The sequence below is a fragment of the Cheilinus undulatus genome, linkage group 13 (genome assembly GCF_018320785.1).
Source record: "Cheilinus undulatus linkage group 13, ASM1832078v1, whole genome shotgun sequence".
Taxonomy (NCBI): Eukaryota; Metazoa; Chordata; class Actinopteri; order Labriformes; family Labridae; genus Cheilinus; species Cheilinus undulatus.
In genome coordinates, this window is record NC_054877.1 from 19,140,467 (window position 1) to 19,161,702 (window position 21,236).

A 21,236-nucleotide genomic window follows, 5' to 3' on the forward strand; every position below is an offset into this window, starting at 1 on the left:
ATTATTTTTCCTTATCCTCCTCTGTACTCCACTCTCTCCCTACACATCCACTCTGTTTTTGCCACGTTGACTGCCATCCAAAAGCTCTGAGTGCAGACTAGTGAGAGTTGGTAGTTCAACCACCCAACAGCGAGTCTGCACCAATGTTGATCTACTAAACAGGTGTGACACCTTTAATTGTTCATCATGAGAGATGCACCATAGGAGTTCCACCTTATCACCCAAATAAACTTTAATGCATTGCAAATACAGATTTTAAGTTTTTTACGTTCACTGGGATTGAGTAAACAAATTTTAACTTATTTAAACCCTCCAGCTCAACCGAGGGAGCTTCTGATGGAGTACCATTAGTTTGGGAAAGGCCCTTAGTTTCCCATGTAGGCTTCCCTTTTATCGCAATGCATTCTGGGTAGTGATGTTATCTGATTGGATTTTTCTTCTTTGCACATGTTTGGAATGATCTCACCTCTATATATATGAAAGTTGCTTATCCCTTATTTTCCCCTTCATTAAAACTGCACTCAGGTTTGGAGTCTAAAAGGTTTTAGAAGTACCTCTGACCTCTTCGCTGGATTGGCAAAGAGGTCAGAGGTACCTCTTTGTCCACAGGGGGCATCAAAATTGTCCCAAGCCAGAAATCCAATTCAATTGATTGTTTATGATAATTCTCTCTCTCTCTCTCTCTCTCTCTCTCTGTCATCTGTGCAGCAGCTTTTCCAAACTGTCACCCTGTCTTTTCAAAAATCAAGCCGCTTCAATCTCCTGCAAATCTTTTCATTGCTGTTCAATCACCGATGACGCTCAGTCCAATCTCTTTCGATTGCAGAAAAGAAAATAACTGCCAAAAAAAGAGCTTTTGACAAAATACAGTCATCACAGGATTTTTAACTGACAAAATGTTGAGAAGACATAGGATGCTTTTGAGAGAGACTACTTTATAGTATTTATTTTTGTCTGATAATACTTAAGTTTACAGTTTGACTCAAACCTTTCTGTCACCCTTTATTCACAGACAGAAGGCCATGGCCTTCAGACCTTTGCACATCTATTACATTTATCTGCAATCTCCTCTAAAAAAATACAAAACCAATTTGTTGTGGATGAATGGCTCTTTAAAGAAAACTATTTTAGACTATCTTATACAGCAGGATACTAGTGCAGCTTGTGTGTTGATGTGTGCTTCATCTGAATTTAAATGAAATCGAAGGTCTTTGACCTCCATTCGTTTCACCTTGAATGTGCTAATGCAATCCAGCTCTTTCTTTAGTATTTCAGCTTGTTCAGCACTCACAGACAAGGAAACAATCAGACATACAAGGGCAGTGGACTCTCACAGAGGAAAGAACTTGTACGGGTGTATTTTGAGTTCCAGGATGTTTTTTTTCTGTTAAGATCTAGAGGGAAAAGAAGTTTTTGGTATTGTGGGCTATATGCAATGAACAAAACAACACATATTTAAATGAATGCACAGTATTCAAAAACCCAATCTACTATATAAAAAAAAGACAGGGATTTCATGGCTCTACATATTTGTTTTTTTTCCTGAAGTTGATCACATGACATTCTGTGAGACTGTAACTACAGGCAGCTGCGTGTGTTCAAAATTTAAAAATTGATGCTTCCCTTTGGTTCACAATGTTAGACAAAAACAGCTGGGATCACAAATACAGTACTTGCATTTGTCCTCAGAAGTTTTCAGTAGTCAAAAGAGATATGAATCTGTCTTCCTGTAGTCCACATGACACTGGTGCACTGGTGCACTCAGAGGAGCCCACCCCCTCTGATGGTAATGTTTGAGAATAGAGAAATGCCCCTATGGTAGTTAAACATGGTAGTGCTCTTTAGTGTTCCCTATATGTAGACAAAAGTGCTCTCTATGGTGACTATAGGGTGGACAACATTTGACATGGTGCCCTTGTGCTTACCCTCAAAATTTCTCAATATCTCTAGTTCGCCCTCTACATAGACAAAATTTGACTGAGGACCCTTCTTAGTGCCCTCTAAGTGGAGAAAATCTGACAAATGCCCTCACCCATTTCTCACGATCTCTAGTTTGCCCTCTATGTAGACATGTAGACTGGTGCTCTCTAAGTAGACAAAATTTGACCCTCCTTTTTCAGTCAGAGTGGACAAAAATTGACAAAGTGCCTTCCTAAGTAGGCAGATCTCAGGTGCCCTGGTTTGCCCTGTAAATTGACAAAATTGTGTCCTCCTTAGTGCCCAATAACTTAACAAAATCTGACCAAGCGCCCTCTTTACTGCTTCTTACATCAAAAAAATATGACAAAGTGTCCTCTAGCTTAGTGGTTCCCAACCCTACTTAAATCTAAGAAAACCTGAGCCCCCCCAAGATCCACATGAATTAAAACGTGATCAATTACTGTCAGAAATCAGCATAAATTATTTTAATTGTATCATAGACAAAACCCAGAGAAAATTTGTTTATGTAAGTTAATTATACCAAAAGCCATTTGTATAAACTATTTAACTAAAGGTTTGCCATGATCTTAGTTAATATATGCCAATCTAATCTTGGAGAGGTTTTTTGTTTGTTTTTCATAAACTTCATGAATCCCATTTCCAAAGAGCACCTCAAACAAACTTTTTATTTAGTCCAATAAGCACTCCTCTCTATTGTTTTTTGAACACAATCAAAAAATGTGTAATGTTCTCCAGGATTTCTTTCTGTTTAAATTCAAATGTATGACATTTTTTGTGTGCTGGTGCCCCACCACACACGGCAGGTGCCCTTTTATTATTTTCAGACCCAGCCCACTAAAATGTTGAGTCCCTCACTGCAGCATGATTACAGTAAAATGTCTGAGATGATTCAATTTTGAGAATTAAATATAAAAACAAAAAATATCCAGTTTCTAACAAGAGCTTCATGATACAGTGTAGTAATTAGAGGATAATGGACTGTGTTTATGTTGAGCAGCACAGACATCCAGAAGGCCGTGTTTACAGCAGCATACCTCCGAGGAAACTGCTTCCAGATGCCTCCAGGGTCTTTGCTGCTATGCTGAACTCCACCAGGGCAGAAAACATGTTTCCAACTCTGAATACTCTGTATTAATCCTGCTACCATTCTCTCTTAGACTTTCGATGTCCACACACAACTGAAGAGACAACTTTCAGAAGTTTTCCTCTCCTTTTACTTTATTCGCTAGAAAATTAATCTTCAGCCTTGGTAGATAAAGACAGACATTCAGCATTCACACCTACAGTCTCTTGGTCATGTAACTAGCCTTCAGATTTCTTAGCAAGCATTTAAATCATGGTTTCAGTCTTTGAAAGTGTGCTGCATTCAGCCCCAGAGCTTTTGATGTTTAAAAGGTCTTGAGCGCTGGGATGTACACAGAGTCAATATTTATGTAGAGGCTCACTGCCGCTGGCCGCAGCTGCTGGGCTTGGCTTTGCTCTGTGAGCAGTATTTACAGTGGCTGGCACTCTGTGCTCACTGTGCATGCTTACCTGCAAAAACAGAGTGAACTCTGGACCCTGAAACAGATGGTTTTTCTTCCCCTGCTGCCTTTTTTTTATTATGCTACCCACAATTGTTGTTCAGGCTCAAGGGAGAGGGTGAACTGGCTCTTTGTGTGCATGGGCAGCTTTACAAATAAAATCCCCCCTGATGTTATAGCTGCCCTGTGTCTCGTCTCAACTTTTCACTCTCTCCTCTCATTCAAACTGTTATATTCAGGATTTTCATGATGTAAATGAGCCCGTACAGAGGCAAGTTTCTGGCTACCTCTAACATCTGCTGAACATCTTCATCTGTCATGTCTGCTGGACCGTTAAATAAGATTTCACTGAGAGGAGTATTGTCGCCCTGCTTCATCGATCAGATCCTATTGCTCTTTTAACAACGGGTCAGAGCTGGCCCGTTACCATAGTGATGATCAAAACAAGCATCGGCCTTTAGTAACACAGCAGGGTTCCTTATTCAGCTGCATTTGAAGAGAAACACGAAACAAAGAGTGTTTACAGCTCATCCTCGACTTATGTAACATACCTTAGAAACATTACACAGTATGATCCTTGACTATACAGAGGCCAGAATGAGCTGATGACTTGATGTTTCAGACTCAATGCAGGTGCACAGTAATTGTTTTTGTGCGGGGCTATCAGACTTGAAGACTGCATTGATCCTCACTGATGCCTCACTGTGACCAAAGAGTCTGAAACTGTATAAATCCAACCTGGTAGTGAAGGAAATCCTGCATATGAAAACATAGCCTTATTAGATTAGCAATAGTGTCTACGGTGTGCATAGATAGATTTCTACATTTTTGAGAAAATCAACATAGATTCACATGCAGGCTGTCATTTTGTGAAGGCAATCAGACTAGCTGTGATCATTGCCATAATTTCTTTCCTGTCAGTGGTGTCGCCAGACTTTTTGATTGAGGTGGCCAGAAACTTTTCCATGAGTGGCCTAGAGTATCAGTGTTCACATACCAGAATGAATAACATTTATTTACCCGGTCTGATTTCATTTAACAAACTATTGAACAACTATACAGTTGTTTCTGGCTACCAATAGGAGGGGAATAAGTGGAAAACTTTGTGGGGCTCCATCTCACTGGGGGCTCATGGTCTATCCTATGTAAAAACAAGGATTAAGGAATAAAACTTTTGGCTGAAATACAAAAAAAAAAAGCTCATTTTATTTATGTTTGCTTCGGTAAAATGTTGAACCTTGCAAAACAGATGAATTGTTCAGATTCCATGTCTGTCATCAGGCAGCTCCACCTCACAAAGCTCCATGTTTGTGCCCAGCCTGAAAACCACCAGATCAATCAGCATCATTTGATGCGGTAGTTTCAGGTGTGGTCCATGTATACTGCAAGCCAGGAAACAATGGCTGCTACTAGTAAAGCCCCCCTCTGGGGAATTTCTTTGCCCATTTTTGGAGGAACATAAACTGTGGGTGTTTGTGCATTTGTCTCTTTATAATGGAACTTTTAAAAGCCTAAAACCTTCCCCAGTTCTTCAGATAAACTTAAAAACATATCATCACACAGCATTTTATTTCTAATTCTTCATGTAAAGTATCTTTTTGAAGATCATTTATCATCTCTGGATCCTGAACCAAGCGCCTTTTCCTCCATCTATTCTCTTTTTACCTTCTCATGAGACTTCCAACAAAGCGCTGTGATGAATATCAATCTAGCTGTAATGAGACATTATTATGAGCTGGTTGCATGGATCTTGATTGGGGCAATGAGCAGTTAAAGAATGAAAAAATTATACATACATCTTAACAAAAGGGACAGATTACCAAAGCTCTGCATAAAAGAGCCCATTGGTTTAGATGCACAAAAAAACCAGGACTTTCGTAAGTCTTACTGATCTTTAAAATGCATTCAAACCCGTGGGCACACTTCCTCCCTCTCACCACTGCGGTTATCCACAATCACTGCCAGTGCACTTGCTCATATGGAGGGGTGTTCAGAGGGTAAGGTTGGGTGCAGGTGTAATACATGAAGCAGCATGTCATATGGATCCTTTTTTTAGGAGGAAAAACTCTGCTATACCCTATTGAAAAGAAGAAAATACAAAAATGTTTGGAATCAGCTCAAAGTTTAACATCATACAGTAATTGTGGGCCAAGTCTGTGGAAGTGTTGTGTATAGAGGGGATAAAATGTGCAATCAGATGAGACTTAAAGTAGAAATATATAACATTTCTGCTTCAAAATACCTCCGACTAACTATACCGAACTTCCCAAAGTGATTTAGACAATGTTCAGCCCAGAGAAACCCCTCACCATAGTAAAGAAGGGCCTTTTAGCTTAGTTTATATTGCATGCAAAAGACAGAGGCAAAGCCCCTCCAGCATCGGCGCTTTATTAGACCCCAACCTCCTGCTCTTTGTTGCATGATGTACCCACTCTCTCGTCCTAACATTTTCTGTACTTCATTACTGTCCAGTTAAATTAAGCCAAAATCCCAAAACATATTTAGATAAAAAACATCACATGCAGCCCTGAGAAGAATAATAGGCAATGCAAGGTTACTAATAGAGGACTATTTGTACACAAAGTAATTCAAACCATTTATGTAATAAAAACAAAGCATTTACAACACTATTCAAGGGTATAAAAATGAGCAGAAATAAGAAATTACAAATAAAACAAGCAGCATATAAAAATATAGGATCCAGAGGAAGTAAAGAAAACTAGCTTTAGGCAAGAAAACATAACATCAAGCATGTACATGCATATCATATGACCTCAATTCCAAAATAGTTTGGCGCTTTGTAAAATGTAAATATAACAGAATGCAATGATTTGCAAATGAAATAAACCCACATCTAACATGAACAACAATTCAGATGTTGAATCTAAGACATTTTACCATTACATGAGAAATATTCATTTATTTTGAATTTGATGGCAGCAACACATTCAAAAAAGTAGGGACAGGAAGACAGAAAGCTGGAAAAGGATGTTGTACTAATGAAAAACAGCTGGAGAAGCATTTGCAACTAATAAGGTCAATAGGCAACAAGTCTGTAGCATGACTCGGTATAAAAGGAGCATTTTAGAGAGGCAGAGTCTCTGAGAAGTAAAGATGGGATAAAGGTTTCAAAAAATTTAGAAAAATGTTAAAGGCTGTGAATATCCCACCAGCTACAGTACGTAATATCATCAACAGATAATAATGAGAATCAGGTTTTTTGACCTAGTATGCTTACACAACAAGGAATTTGACTCTGGTTGGCTTTGCCCTTAATGTACAGAAATTAAACACTGAATACAAAAAGAAATAAACAGAAAAAAGTATAAAAAGAACTAGAAAAGTACTCAGAGAGTAAAGACGTCCGCCATTAGCCCTATCTCCCAATAGTGAAGAATCCTTTAAAAACATTCCCGTATCCGGATGGTGATCTGGATCACTCCCAAAATCTAATTCGCAGATTACTCCCTCACTGTTGGGGCGGAGACACAGTGAGGCAAAGCATTGCTTCGCTACGTGTGAAAGTCATGGCAGAGGGTGAATATTCCTCTATTCCTCCTAGCATTGTGAGTATTCTCGCTACCATATCCTGTCTTTCTCTCTGTTACGCTCCAGCTCATTTCCCCGACCGGGCATGCATCTTTCAAACTCTATAAACTCCAAAACTTTGGATAAGTTACTCATGTCTGCCATTTCCTGGTGTAAAATGGTAACAGCGCAGCCCTATCTCCCAATAGTACAGAATCCTTTAAAAAATTCCTGGATCCAGATGGTGATCCAGATCAGTCCCAAAATCAAATCAGTTCTTCCTTTTGACATTTCCTGAAAATTTCATGAAAATCCACCCACAACTTTTTGAGTTATGTTGCTCACAAACAAACAAACAAACAAACAAACAAACCCACCCGATCACATAACCTCCTTGGCGGAGGTAATAAGATTTGAATATATAAATGGTTTTCTAGGTATTATTTGTAGTGTGAACAAGTTCTTGTACATTCATAGTAAGGCTGAAAGATGTGCAAAGGGTGCTAGAATGCTGACAAGACATGATCAGAGTATGAAATATGCAAGAATGTAGGCAGATTTATATGAGGTATAAAATTATTTAAGACAATTGATTAATGCGATGTGAATATGAGATGAGGCATTTCACCACAGTGAGCTTTCTTACAGCAACTGAGTTACTGTGAATGGATCAGTGACTTGTACCATTTGATTATGGTAAATAGATTTAATTAGTAATTAGTACATTTAGTAGATAAATTAGTGCAAATATGCATATAAGGTGAAGCACTTTACCACAGAGAGATTCTTAGAGTTATGGAGTAACAGTGAATAAATTAATTACTTGCAGCATTTGAGCACATTAAAAATATTTTAGCAATTAAATTAGTAATTGGTAGGATAAGTACATTAATTAGTACAAATATGCATAAGAAGTGAGGCCAGATTCAGAGAATCTGGAGAAATCTCTGTACAAGGGACAAGGCACCCCATAGGGGGTGCTGCATTACAAATAGGTACTTGAAAACCCTGCATGGGCTTAGGAACACTTCCAGAATCACTGTCTGTCAACACAGATGGACGTGCCATCAACAAATGTAAGTTAAAGCTGTATCGTGCAAAGAAGAAACAATATTTGAACAGGATCCAGAAACACTGCTGTCTTCTCTGGCCCAAAGCTCATTTAAAATGGACTGAGACAAATGGAAAACTGTTCTGTAGTCAGATGAATCAAAATTTGAAATTCTTTTTAAAACTACAGATGCCATGTCCTGCAGACTAAAGAGGAGAAGGCTATCCAGCTTGTCATTAGTGCACAATTCGAAAGCCAACATCTCTGATGGTATGGTGTTGCAGTAGAGCCTATGTCGTGGGCAGCTTACACATCTGGAAAGGCACCATAAATGCTCAGAAGTACATGGAGGTTTAAGAGCAACATGCTCCCATCAAGACAATGCCTCTTTCAGGGAAGGTCTTGCATATTTCAGCAAAACAATGCTAAACCACATACCACAACCATCACAACAGCATGGCTTCACAATAGACAATCTAGCCTGTCTGCAGCCCAGACCTTTATCCAATGGAAAACATTTCAGGCATCATAAAACAAGAACACCTAGGACTGTTGAGCAGCTAGACTCCTACACAAGAAAAGAATGGGACAACATTCCTCTCCCATGGTATGTTATAGAACTTGTCAGTGGCACAGAGGGGCATAACTGAGATAAGGGGGAGTGCTTATCCTTTAATTAGGGCACAAGTGTTTTCTTTTCAGTTCAGACTGACCAAACAAAATCTAGAGTCCCTCCAGACTTGTGGTCCTCAGGATTTCTAGGAATTGAATCATGCACCCTGCAACACCCCAAATGAAGGCAAGTCTTGATCCTTAAGTTTTGATTTCAGTCTAATTGAATCTTGCAGTCATTAAAAAACCATTCATATACCAGACATGCACGTATATGCCTTCTTGACAATGCTGTCGGAGTTTATATAATAAAGCTGTGTTTGTACCTACACTGTGGGATAAATGACCTTGTGAAATGTGAAAGTGGTTTACTCTGGAGATAAACGCACAGAGAATTATCAAGTGACTCTGCTGGTCCACTTAGCTGTTCGAGCCTTTTAGCCTTTTCCAGCTCTTTTTTGTTTTGCTTTGGGACCTCCAAACTTCACAGTTTGGTTTTCAGATCACTGAGAAATAGCTAAATTTAAGTCCAGCATCTCTTTTTGTGAATTCTTCAGGAAATATGTTGACCTTTATGCTTTAACAACACTTAGATTATGCACACATCTTCTCAGCGGGCTCCTTATATACAGTAAATGGTCCTGGGGGTGGGTTTCAAAGATAATCAGTAGTGTTGTATTGAAGATGAGCTGCATGTCTTTTGCCACCCTGGGAGAGAGCTTAGAAGCTGCTGGAAAATAAAGGCACCACATTCTCATGTTGATGCAATATGGCCGTGAGGCTTCAGCACTTTTCTAATCCAGGGTTGATAAATGAAAAACACCCAAAAATGAGAAAGTAATCAGTCAGTGGAGCGCTTTGGTTTGCTGTCAAATCACCTGGGGATTTTTTTTTTTACTGTTCCTGCAGATGAGAAAGCTTTAATATGATGATCTCTTTCCTCATCACGAAACCTTTAATTGAAGTCTTTCACCGGATAGACTCCACCTAAGGTCATTATGCAAAGGGCAATAAAATGCAGAGGGCTTTGTTCTCGACCTCATCAAGTGAAGGTTGCATGAAAAACTTTTCCTCTCCTCTTCTTAAACTCAAAGAAAATGCATGAGGAAGAATGAAGCCAACTGTGCATACACATGCTGTTTACTTATCAAAATAGAATAGTCATCTGCAACCCCTTATAACCTACACTATATTGCCAAAAGTATTCACTCACCCATCCAAATAATTGAAATCAGGTGTTCCAATCACTTCTATGGCCACAGGTGCATAAAATCAAGCACCTAGGCATACAGTCCAGACCTGCCTCCTACTGAAAATGTACAGATAGCAAAATACAACAATGTAAACTTGGCACTGTTGAGCAACCTAAGATATGCATCAAGAATTTTACTTTCAATACTTGAACAAATAGAGTCACCAGTTGTCCAGACACTTATTCTTTGGCTTTGTGCTTTGAAAAGGATTTGCGAATCACTGTCTTGTCTTTTTATCCACATTTAACCCTGTGTCCTGACTTTTTTTGCGGTTGGGGTTTGTTAACACTGCATCCATTTATGTCCTCCACAGCATCCCTTTTATGAGAAGCACTGTGAATTTCTCCCAGCCGAGCTCTCTGTGGAGTTTGCATCAAATAATTGTCGCAAACTCCGCCATCTAACGGAGTCAAGCTGCCCTTAACAATAGCAACACACCTACAAAAAGGCTCTGTCACTCAAGCAACACCTGGCCATGATGAGTCTCCAAGCAACCAGAGTTGGTGCACCAAAGGAGAGAGAGGAAACAGCGGCAGCTTAATTACTCGCTGGCTCAAATCTGTAGAGGGGAGGAAAAAAGAGAAAATGGTTAGGGAGGGATATCCTGTCATTTCTGTCAGTGGGGAAGTCATTTTCTCATATTTAATGCTAGTTCCTCTCTTCTTGAGCTCTAATTGTAGCTACAATTACAGTTTTTTGGAGGAATGATTGATGTTTTTTTTTTTTTTTTAAAGCAGTGGGGACATTCTGGATGGCTAAAATGCAGAAAATAACCAATCCTGCACAGTTGAAGGAAAACAGTCAGGATAATCAAATTTTGATAGGTGTCAAAATCCTGAAAACCGGCTGTTGTTACAGACTGCTTTAATATGAAGGCCTCATGATTAGTGTTTATTTCTGCTGTCTTTTTACACATTGCTTGTTATCTGGTGCTGCTGGCATGCAATCATTTGAGGGTTGTTGTTAAGTGTCCTCCTGACTTCATGCCTCTTCAACATCAGAGAGTGAGAGAGAGAGGGAATGGACTCTGTATGTTTGCATTTCAGGGGCAGATCTCAAAGGAATTGCTAGGGAACATTTAATGGAGGCACTGATAAAAATTTAAACACTGTCAGGGGGATTGTGCTTATTATAATTACTCAAATCTCTAGCCTGGGAATTATTAAACTTATGGAATTGAAAATGCTGTTTAAAAGCTAAAAGTGAAAATGGTGCATTTGATCATACAGAAGAGATATTTTATATATGAGCTTAATATATTTTCAGAGGACTGAGATGCATATAGGGTCAATATAGCCGCTCTCCCGGCTGGATCCTGTCACATCTGTTGCCTCAGCCTCTGATGTCACTGAATGAGCAGTGCGGGCTGCCAGTGCGCACCATCGGGGACGCAGCGGTGGCACAGACAGTGAATCTTCAACTTGAAACCTTCTATTTCTCCCATAGAGATTTCTATCTGTGGCCACGCTTCCTCAAAGCAGCTCCTCTGTACTGTTGCTTTGTTTAGATGAACTTTTTGGAAGCAGAGAAAGCAGGTAAGGTGTTACGCTGGGGTGGTGATGTCCTTGAACGCGGTTTGGATGCGCTCTTTTTTGGTTTCCTGGAGCCATAATGTGTGCTAAAGGAGAAATGTGCCATTTTATTTTTGCAGATTCCGTTTGATATCAGCTGTGTTCTTCGAAATCAGTCTAAGTTGAACTGTCAGTCTCCGTCTGGCAGCGGCAGCAGCAGCTCGGTCAGTGCAGGCGGCAGCAGCAGCAGCAGCGGTTCAGCACCATGGACAGCTCCGTGGTTCACATCTACAAAGAGGACAGGTGTCCATCAGGTCAGCCGGAGGAGTGCATGCCCAACTTCACCTGGCAACCCGGACTATCGGACGTCTTCAACTACACTCCAAACGGCACTTGGGAGAACGAACCCGAGCCCATGTCGCCCCTAATTCCCATCATTGTGGCGGTGTACTCCGTGGTGTTTGTGGTGGGTTTGGCGGGCAACTGTTTGGTGATGTACGTCATCATTAGGTGAGTTAAAATGTCAGAAAGCTAAACGTGCTATCAAGTGTAAAAAAGCATACGTGCTTATAGCTGAGAGAGCAACGGGAAATGCATTGCGTTTTAATCTGCGACATCTGAAGTTAATAGCAGTGGAATTGCTCCATGTGAGTGTTTGCTCAGCTGCTGAGTGCAGGGTCACTTAGGCTTTGTACGGGTCCCTGCAGGGCCATAAATTAAAAAAAATAGCCTGCGATGCTGGATCCTGAAAACTAAATACACTTAGTTCTGGTTGATTTTATACCCTTATGCGCTTTTTTACGATGCATGTGCACGTTTCAAGCAGCTTTTATTGGTAATCTGAATCCTGAATGCAACATCCCTGAGTTAATTCATGAAGTTACATATTTTAGTCAGGTTTGAAGTGACTGCATTGTCATGTATCCCTCTAAAACGCTTGTTCTGCTATACATAAGATTCTCGTTAAAGCCCGTAAAGGTCTTTTCCTTTCATGTGAATGCAAGGCCGTCCTTAGGGGAGGGATAAAGGGGGGAGCTTTCTGGGCCCCAGCCAAACTGGAGGCCCATGGAGATTAGCAAAATCACTTTCCTGAATAATAACCACTCTTATCCGAGCAACAAATAATTATTCAGTTGTTAATGCCATAGTATATCACTTTCTCAAAAAGCCCCCTTTCTCAAAATCATAATTAAAATGGATGAAGATGTGGCAAAAGGGGTTAACAGATACAAAAAAGGAGGAAAGTTACAAATATGTGCATAAGAAATGGATAGTTGCTTTTAAAATTGGCAAAAGGGGCTTATAAGAGGTAAAAATAGTTTGCAGGTGAGAAAAATGCAAATGAAACAATGAAAAAAGAGCTTTAATTTCAACGGGAATAACCTGGCTAAATAAAGGTTAAATAAAAAATAAATAAATAAATATAAAGCGGCTAAAATGGGCAGAAAAGATGAAGAAATAGGATTAAAAAGTGCCAAAATTTAGTGTAAAGTGCCAAAATGAGTTAAAAGTAGCTTAAATTGATCAAAAGAGGCAAAAAACAAGGCTAAATTGAAATTGATGAAGAATAGGTTAGATGTGGCATCAGGGCTATATAAAGTGGTGAGAGATGTTAGCAGTGACAAAAATTGAAATAAAGTGGCAGAAAATGGCAGAAAATGTGATGAAATATTAAAGAGAGTCAAAAATTGGGTCAAAAGTGCAAAAGTGTGTTTAAAGCTACTAAGATGGATCAAAAGTGACAAAAAAGGCAGAAAAAGACTGCAAAATTGTTGAAAAATTGGACAAATGTGGCCAATAGGCAGAAAAAAATGATGACAAGGTGTTAGTAGTGGCAAAAGTAGATATAGAGTGGCAAAAAGTGGCAGAAAAGAAGATGAAATAGGATTAAAAAGTGGCAAAATTTAGGTTAAAAGTGCCAAATTATGTTTGAAGTTGCTAAAATAGATCAAAAGTGGCAAAACAGGCAGGGAGAGGGTGCAAAATTGAAGTGACACCAAGACAAACAATGCTACAGATCCAACACAAACATTGACACAATCGATAAATCACAAGTGGTGAAGGCCAGGTGAAATCTGTGAGCAGGCCTTTATGAACGTGCAACACCAATATGAACAGATTTAATCAGGCAAGGCAAAGGCAAAGTTTTTCTATAACACATTTCAAAGAGCATTTCATGATAGCATCAATTTAAAAGCTTTAAATTAGGCTAGCAGAAAAAGTTGCAGTTGTATTTCTCCCTTTGGTTGCCATTGTGTGATCTTGAAGTGTTTTGTTTGCTTAAGTTAATGTTTATTCAGTTGAAGAGCTGATCTCCTTTGCAAACAATCCTTATCTCAAAAAGTGGTTTAATTAACCTTGTTTTTCTCCCTGAGGATTAAACAACAAAAACCTAAAAGTGACAAACAAATGACAATCAGATGATTCAAACTTCTTCATGTTTGCCTCTACAACAGGTACACAAAGATGAAAACAGCCACCAACATCTACATCTTCAATCTGGCCGTGGCTGACGCTCTTGTCACTACCACCATGCCCTTCCAGAGCACCGACTACCTGCTCAGCTCCTGGCCCTTTGGCGAGGTGGCGTGCAAAGTCTTCATCTCCATCGATTACTATAACATGTTCACCAGCATCTTCACGCTGACCATGATGAGCGTGGACAGATATGTGGCCGTGTGCCACCCCATCAAGGCCCTGGATTTCCGCACACCCGTCAAGGCCAAGATCATCAACGTGATCATCTGGGTGCTGTCGTCTGCTGCGGGAGTTCCTGCAATGATACTGGGTAGCACCAAAACCAACAACGGTACATACAGCTGCAATAAATTCACACAACTGTGCTTTGTGATTCCACTTTTTAACATAAGTTACAACATCTCTTTTGACTCCATCCATGCACCTGGTGTTGAGACAAAAGATCGCCTACCAACCACAAAGAGACTCAAATACATTATTTCAGACTTGACAGGAATTACCTTCACAGTCTTGGAAGAGAATGTTTTGTAGTTTGATGAGACCCAATGTTACGGCTACTTGACAAGATTAAGCTATCGAAGGAATAATGTGTCTATATAGATTGAGAACAGATATAGAAACATTCTTTTTTTTTCAGGGACAGTCAAATGGATTGTGTATGTTCACAATAGGCTTCCATTCAATACGCAAAGTGCACTTCAGATATTATAATAGACTGATGAATTGAGCTCAGGGCTTTACCTCTCCTTTCCTTTATACTTTATTGGCCATTCCAGTCTCAGTTCATGAGTTAGTGTGCTTGATTCTTATTTGGTTCAGGAATATATATATTAGAAAATATTAAATGCACATTGGCTTAATTATAATGGGCACTCATGGCTCCTGCAGGATTTATGCTACTAATTTTGGTGATTCCCTATAACATCTGGTACCACCATGAGGTTGACTGTGATCGTTTGGGTGTCAAATTTCTTAATGGATGGATTTTAATCGAATAAGATGAACTGTTATAACTTTTTTTGCCAGGGTACTTAAAGCACAGTAGTGCAAAAAAGTTAAGCAATTAACAGGAATCAGCTCCCCCTAAAGTAGTGGTTCCTAACTGATCTAGTGCCAGGACCCGCCAGCTCCTCCTTAACAACAAACTGTAACCACAAATTTATTAAATTATTCAATACTGTGTATCCATATGTTTGAAGGAAAATTAGAGCAGTTTGAACTTGAGATGGAACATAAGATGTGATGGGACAAAGAGATGAAAACATTAGGGATACACAATATGGGATTTTTGACGATATGCTGATATTTCAAAACTCAATTGTCAAGTAGACAATTGGGGATGGGGAATGGGGAAGTAGACAATCTGGTAGTTGTTTTATGTTTGGGGCTTCATTCAAAATGCTGTGGGCTCACAATGGGCCTCCTTGTGTTTGTGTCACCCTAAGCAACCACCTATGCCTGATGGTACAGGTGTACCAACATTTATGGTGGAAATTGATACATACTGTGGATATGTGCGGTTGTTAAATCTGTTATAAACAGGGGCAGAAATGTTCATATTTGTCAATACAGATATTAACTTTTTCAGCAAATTCTCCACTAATACTGATCATGCCAATAATATTGTGCATCTCTCGGTGACATGTCCTTAAAAATAAAAGCACATCAGAGACTTTTTGCCACATTGTTTTCTTCAAGGCAAATGCAGTTCCTATAAAAAATATTCATCCCCTTGGATGTTTTACTCTTTTACTGATTTTATAAATTAATAATGGTCAATAGCCAGGATTTCCCTTTCATGGCCGCATTCATTTTACCCTCTACTTTTACAAGCCTTCCAGGGCCAGCTGCCGAGAAGCATCCCCACAGCATGATGCTGTCACCACAATGGGGGGATGGTGTGTTTGTGGTGATATGCAGTGTTTGGTGTCCACCAAACATAACATCTTATCTGATGGCCAAAAAGCATAATTTTGGTCTCGGACCAAAGAACTAACTTCCACTTGACCATGTAGTCTCCCACGTGTGTCTTGGAAAACTCTAGTCAAGATTTAATATGAGTTTTCTTTAACAGTGGCTTTCTCTTTGCCACTCTCCCATAAAGCTTTGACTCATGAAGAACCTGTGCAACAGTTGCTGTATGGAGAGTCTCTCCCATCTCAGCAAATGAGGCCTGTAACTCCTTCAGAGCAGTCAGATGCCAGTCATGTGTCTAGATGGCCTCTCTCACTCGTCTCCTTCTTACACTGTCGCTCAGTTTAAGCGGATGGCCTGATCGAGGCAGACCTACTTATGTGCCATATTCCTTCCATTTCTTGATGATGGATTTACTGAACTCTGGAGGATGTTCAGGGCCTTACTGTTTCTTTTGCATTAATCCCCTGACTTATACTTTTCAATTACATTTTCTTTGAGTTACTTGGAGAGTTCTTTTGTCATCATGGTGTAACGGTAGCCAGGAATACTGATAAACCAGTGACTGGACTTTTAAGACACAGGTGTCTTAATACTACAATCACTTGAGACACATTCACTGCTCTGAGGTGACTCCCATCACTAATTGTGAGACTAGCACCAACTGACTGTACCTCTGTTGAGTAAGGCCAGTCACTTTAAAGGGAGGGAATATTTATGCAATCACTTATTTTAACATTATATATTTTTATTTAATTGACATTACTTTATAGTGCTATCACATTGACATTGAAGAGATTTTTTGTCATTATTTTGTTAAAAAAACAAAATTATATTGACCGTTATTTATTTATAAAATCAGTGAAAGGGAAAAACATCCATGGGGGTGAATACTTTTTGTCATTATAATGTATTCAAACTTTGTTAAAAGGCTTTAGACCTTTAAAAACGAAGCTTTTGTCTTAGCAAATAATAACATGCTTACCACCTAAACAGCACAGCGAACATATTGACAGTATAGCTATAAAGGTTAGCATATATTAGTATGCTATTTTAATGGCCATAAAAAATGAAGGGAAGCACTTTGCATTCAGTTTAAAAAGGTTATTTATTCATTTTGGAGTAAATTGTCTAAATAATAAGACCATGTAGGTCAAGGTTTTCATTTAAAGGTATGCATCATGTTTATGTGTGTAAGTTGGTGACAGTATGGTGTTAAGCACATATGCAGAAAGCCTGCTTTGTTACTGTATGTTGAGAGTCACTGTAATAGGTTACAGCATTTCAGTGTGAAAGCCAGCATGGCTTGGTGGCATGGGAGTAGACTTAGATTTGTTGGTTTTTCATATCCAGTATAACTGTATGAAATCTTTCTTGCTAACTGTGTTTAAACAGGAACTACAGAGTGTGCCCTACAGTTCCCTGAACCCTACATCTACTGGGACACCTTGATGAAGATCTGTGTCTTCATCTTTGCCTTCGTAGCACCTGTCATCATCATCACTGTCTGCTACACACTGATGGTCATGCGGCTGAAGAGCGTCCGTCTGCTGTCTGGCTCACGTGAAAAGGACCGCAACCTGCGTCGGATCACACGCCTCGTGCTGGTGGTGGTCGCAGTCTTTGTAATTTGCTGGACGCCCATCCATATCTTTATCCTGGTCAAGGCCCTGTCTGCTAATGTGCCTGAGACCACTGCTGTCATGGCTGCCTACTTCTTCTGCGTAGCGCTGGGCTACACCAACAGCAGCCTAAATCCCATCCTCTACGCCTTCCTGGATGAGAACTTCAAGAGATGCTTTAGGGACTTCTGCTGCCCTGGCACACAGGGACACAGGGACTGTCAGGGGGTTAGTCGGGTGAGAAGCACCCTTCGGGACCACTCGTGTCCTACAGAAGGCCGAGGTGATACTATGAGGCAGGCCAGGCCCGTATGACTAGCCATGGACTTGTCCTCTATGCCGTACCAGGGCTGGGAGGACTCAAACGATTTGGGATTGACTCAAATCACCACCGCAATCTGAGGGAGGGGCCACTGAGGGGACTACAATTTTAAAATTATTCAGCATGTTTGTCAGAGGATCCAAAAAAATCCCTTCACTCAGATGTAATTCAGTTCTATTAACCATATTATTCGAAGTAATTCCATTACAAGACCAAAACCATCTAAGAATGTGCCCTACACCAGTGTTGCCTGTGTAGCATGAACCTTATTAGATTATTTTGATGTTATTAGGAAATAAACTAAAAATCTATAGGTTGTAAAATTGCAATAAGGGATAACGATACAAAATTAAAGATTAATACAAACATGGACAATTTAAAGAGTGACTAATCTAAAGAATTATGGACAATTTAAGGAGGATTAGACACACCTACCTAAAGTTTAATTGATAAGTTTAGTTGAGCCATAACTTGAGAGACAGTAATGACTCATCAGAAATGCCATTTGAAGTAGAGGACTTCACTCCTCCTGAGCCTCCTGTAGGCAGTCATGGATCTACTGGGCCATATCATTCTGAAACGTTAGCACAGGCTTTGAGTGCTCTAGCAGCTGATACGAAGGGCCAGTCAGGGGATGTAGGTATCTTTAGAGTGTGGTGACAAAGACTGGCACCACATTTGTCTCCTGCCTTCAGGTTAGCCTCTAAAAATCCAGTTAGCGGGGTTTGAACCTGTAGAGGGCGGACCAGCACAGTCAAAGAGAATCAATACTTTGTTGAGATTTGGACTCTAAAGCCAGTCTCAGACGTTCTAAACTACTACTTAATACACATATAAATAGGTTTTTGGCTGAAATGGGATTGTAAAATGTTATGCTTTAAAGGGATGTAATAGTAATTCCTCTGCCCTCTATCAAGGATGACAAAATGAAGAAATGGCCCCAGATAATGTACAGTGGCTGATTAAATGTCATTTAATGAGCTACTAGCAGTCTACACAAAAACAAACAAACATGTTTTTATGGATATCCATGACTTATGTGGATCGACTCCTCAGGCTGGTAAATCTTAAATTCCAAGTTAAAGGGATACTTCAACATTTTGGCAAATTCGCCCATTACCATAATCCCTATAGTCTTAGTAATAGGTTCATTACCTGCAGTTGTCGGTGCAAGTTGTTTTTAGATCGGCCGCTGCCGAGGTCAGACCTGCTGTGCCAACTCAATGTAAGCAGACAGTATTCCGGCTTTCCCTCATCAAACTCATCAAATACACAATCCAACAACTCCAAAACGCTCTCGTGGACAAGTTGTGACCTGCACATTCACCACGCTTAATTTCAGAAGAATATTATCCCTTGTCCTTGCCCCAAGTAATTGAGGTCCAGTATCTTTGGGGTCTTGTTCATGAGTGAGGGTAAAACAGAGCATGAAATTGACAGGGAGATTGGCCCAGCATCAGCAGAACTGCATGCGTTCTACCGGATCGTTGTGGTGAAGAGAGAGCTGATTTTTTTTGTCCGCGGTTTGAGTGGACCCATTTTTTATGTCTTGTGTATGTGTATTTAATATCCACGGCAGAATAAACTACTTTATTTAGCCTCAAATACAACTTAAGGCGGCCTTACAACTAACGACTTCTTCTCCAATTTCAAAGTCGCAGACAAAATTCCAAAGTCGGAGTAAAATCATGGGAGTCTTGCTAAATTCGCAGCTTGCTTCCATTGTCTCAGTCATCAGGTGTAAAGCCTGATTTATGCTCCTGCGTCGCATCGATGGCGTAGCTACGTGTAGTCCTCTGCGTTGACATGGACCCCTACGCCGTAGCCGGCCCCCCCCTTCAAAAAATCCTAACTACGCATCACGGCGACACGGTCGGCAAGGGCTGTGATTGGTCCGCTCAAAACGTCACTTCTTCATTCATGTTCCACAGTGGGCGAACCAGTGTGGTAAATTCACCAGTTCTCAGCCTCACCTCGTTTAGTGGTTGTACAGACCACCTCCGCAAATATCTTCCCTGTCGCCTGCGCTTCAACATTTGCAACAAAAGAATTTGTTCATCGATATCGATGAGCTCCAACTCCAAACACACCTGCTCCAGCTCGATGGCCATGACCGGAAGATAATCAAGGATTTGGGTGTGACACCACACACCCACACACACACACATACAGCCACGCCCCCTAGCGACATGGCGGTGAATTACAGAGCGATGTGTTCCCTCGACGCAGAACTGCGAATGGTCAACGACGGCGTCCATCGACATAACACAGAAGCATAAATCAGGCTTAAGATGGTCATAAGACTCGATTTTAGCCGTTTTGAGGTGGTTTTTCTTGAGCCTTGGCGTTATGATAACTTCAAACGTGTTTGATATTGTCTGAAGTCTTATGTCTGGTCATATGCAAATAATATTTTTAAGTAGTGCGACTATTGTCCATGACCAACGGGAGCCAGTTTTGTTACTTCATTCTTCAAAATATGGACGTGAGCGTAGATCATTCTAGAGCTGCTGAATGTCTGCTCAAAACTTAAGAGACTGAAAACTTCTCTGCTCAGAGCTGCCATCAGATCTCTGCACCTGTTTGTTTGTGTGCCTTGTCTGTCAATTCATTCCAGGTTGACATGACAGGTACAGTAAACCACCACTGGGATTTTCAAAGTTAAAGCCTGATCAGTTTGTTTCTGTGTTGAGACGACTCACGTTTTATACGGTACTTTTATTCTGAAGTGTTTCCAGGATAGTCCCTCGGTTGTTGCAGTAACATACAAAGTTGTTTCGGTGTTTAACTTTCCTTTAGTTTCTAATCAAGTAAATGATTTAAAAACACCGGATTATAAGAGATATTAACTCAAATGCGATCTCCATCTCCTTCCACATCTTGTTCTCTGCTCAAAAGTTGTTGTGAATTTCCAGCAGATGCATGATGGGAAATAATCTCAAAAGGAATTGTATTCTAGCCTTGGAGTTCGTGATCAACAATCTTTGCAAAATCTTGGTTTGAGACTAAAAACTTGATGGTTTGCCAACAAATTGTCTAGACGTGAGAGGGTCTCAGGTGTCAGTCTTTTTAGAGTCTTTTAAGAGTTTTAGCAAAGTCCTCTGATATAAGGCTGGCAAAAATCAACCAGCAGAGAAGCGGGAAAAGATCCACTGTGCCACACTAGCACAGACATACAGAGGCAGCAAACCTACATGCACATAAGCGATATATGTAGTGTGACTGAGGTTTTAATGGCTTATGTTGAATTTCAGCGTTGGGCTTGGTTTTGGGCTAGTTTTTATCGACCATTGGGATAGATTTGTCACCCAGACCTGGCAACCCTGCCCAAGACAGTCTACTACTACTACTTCAAAATGAAATTAGATTAAACTCCCAGTTGTGGTTAGGGTAAGGGTTAAGGTAACGGTTGAGATACCAAAAGTTAAAAGTCAAAAGCCAACCCTGCAGTATCTAATTACAAAACATTTAATAAAGCCCA

At 40.2% G+C, this 21,236-nt stretch overlaps 1 protein-coding gene across 1 annotated transcript; it reads left to right on the forward strand.

Annotated features, from left to right (window-relative positions):
• Positions 1 to 11,675: 11,675 nt before the first annotated feature.
• oprk1 (opioid receptor, kappa 1) lies at positions 11,676 to 17,748 on the forward strand. The gene is made up of 3 exons (XM_041803791.1): positions 11,676 to 11,929; positions 13,876 to 14,228; positions 17,207 to 17,748. The coding sequence occupies exons 1-3, from the start codon at positions 11,685 to 11,687 to the stop codon at positions 17,746 to 17,748; spliced, it is 1,140 nt and encodes a 379-aa protein (XP_041659725.1). The 5' UTR covers positions 11,676 to 11,684.
• Positions 17,749 to 21,236: the final 3,488 nt, after the last annotated feature.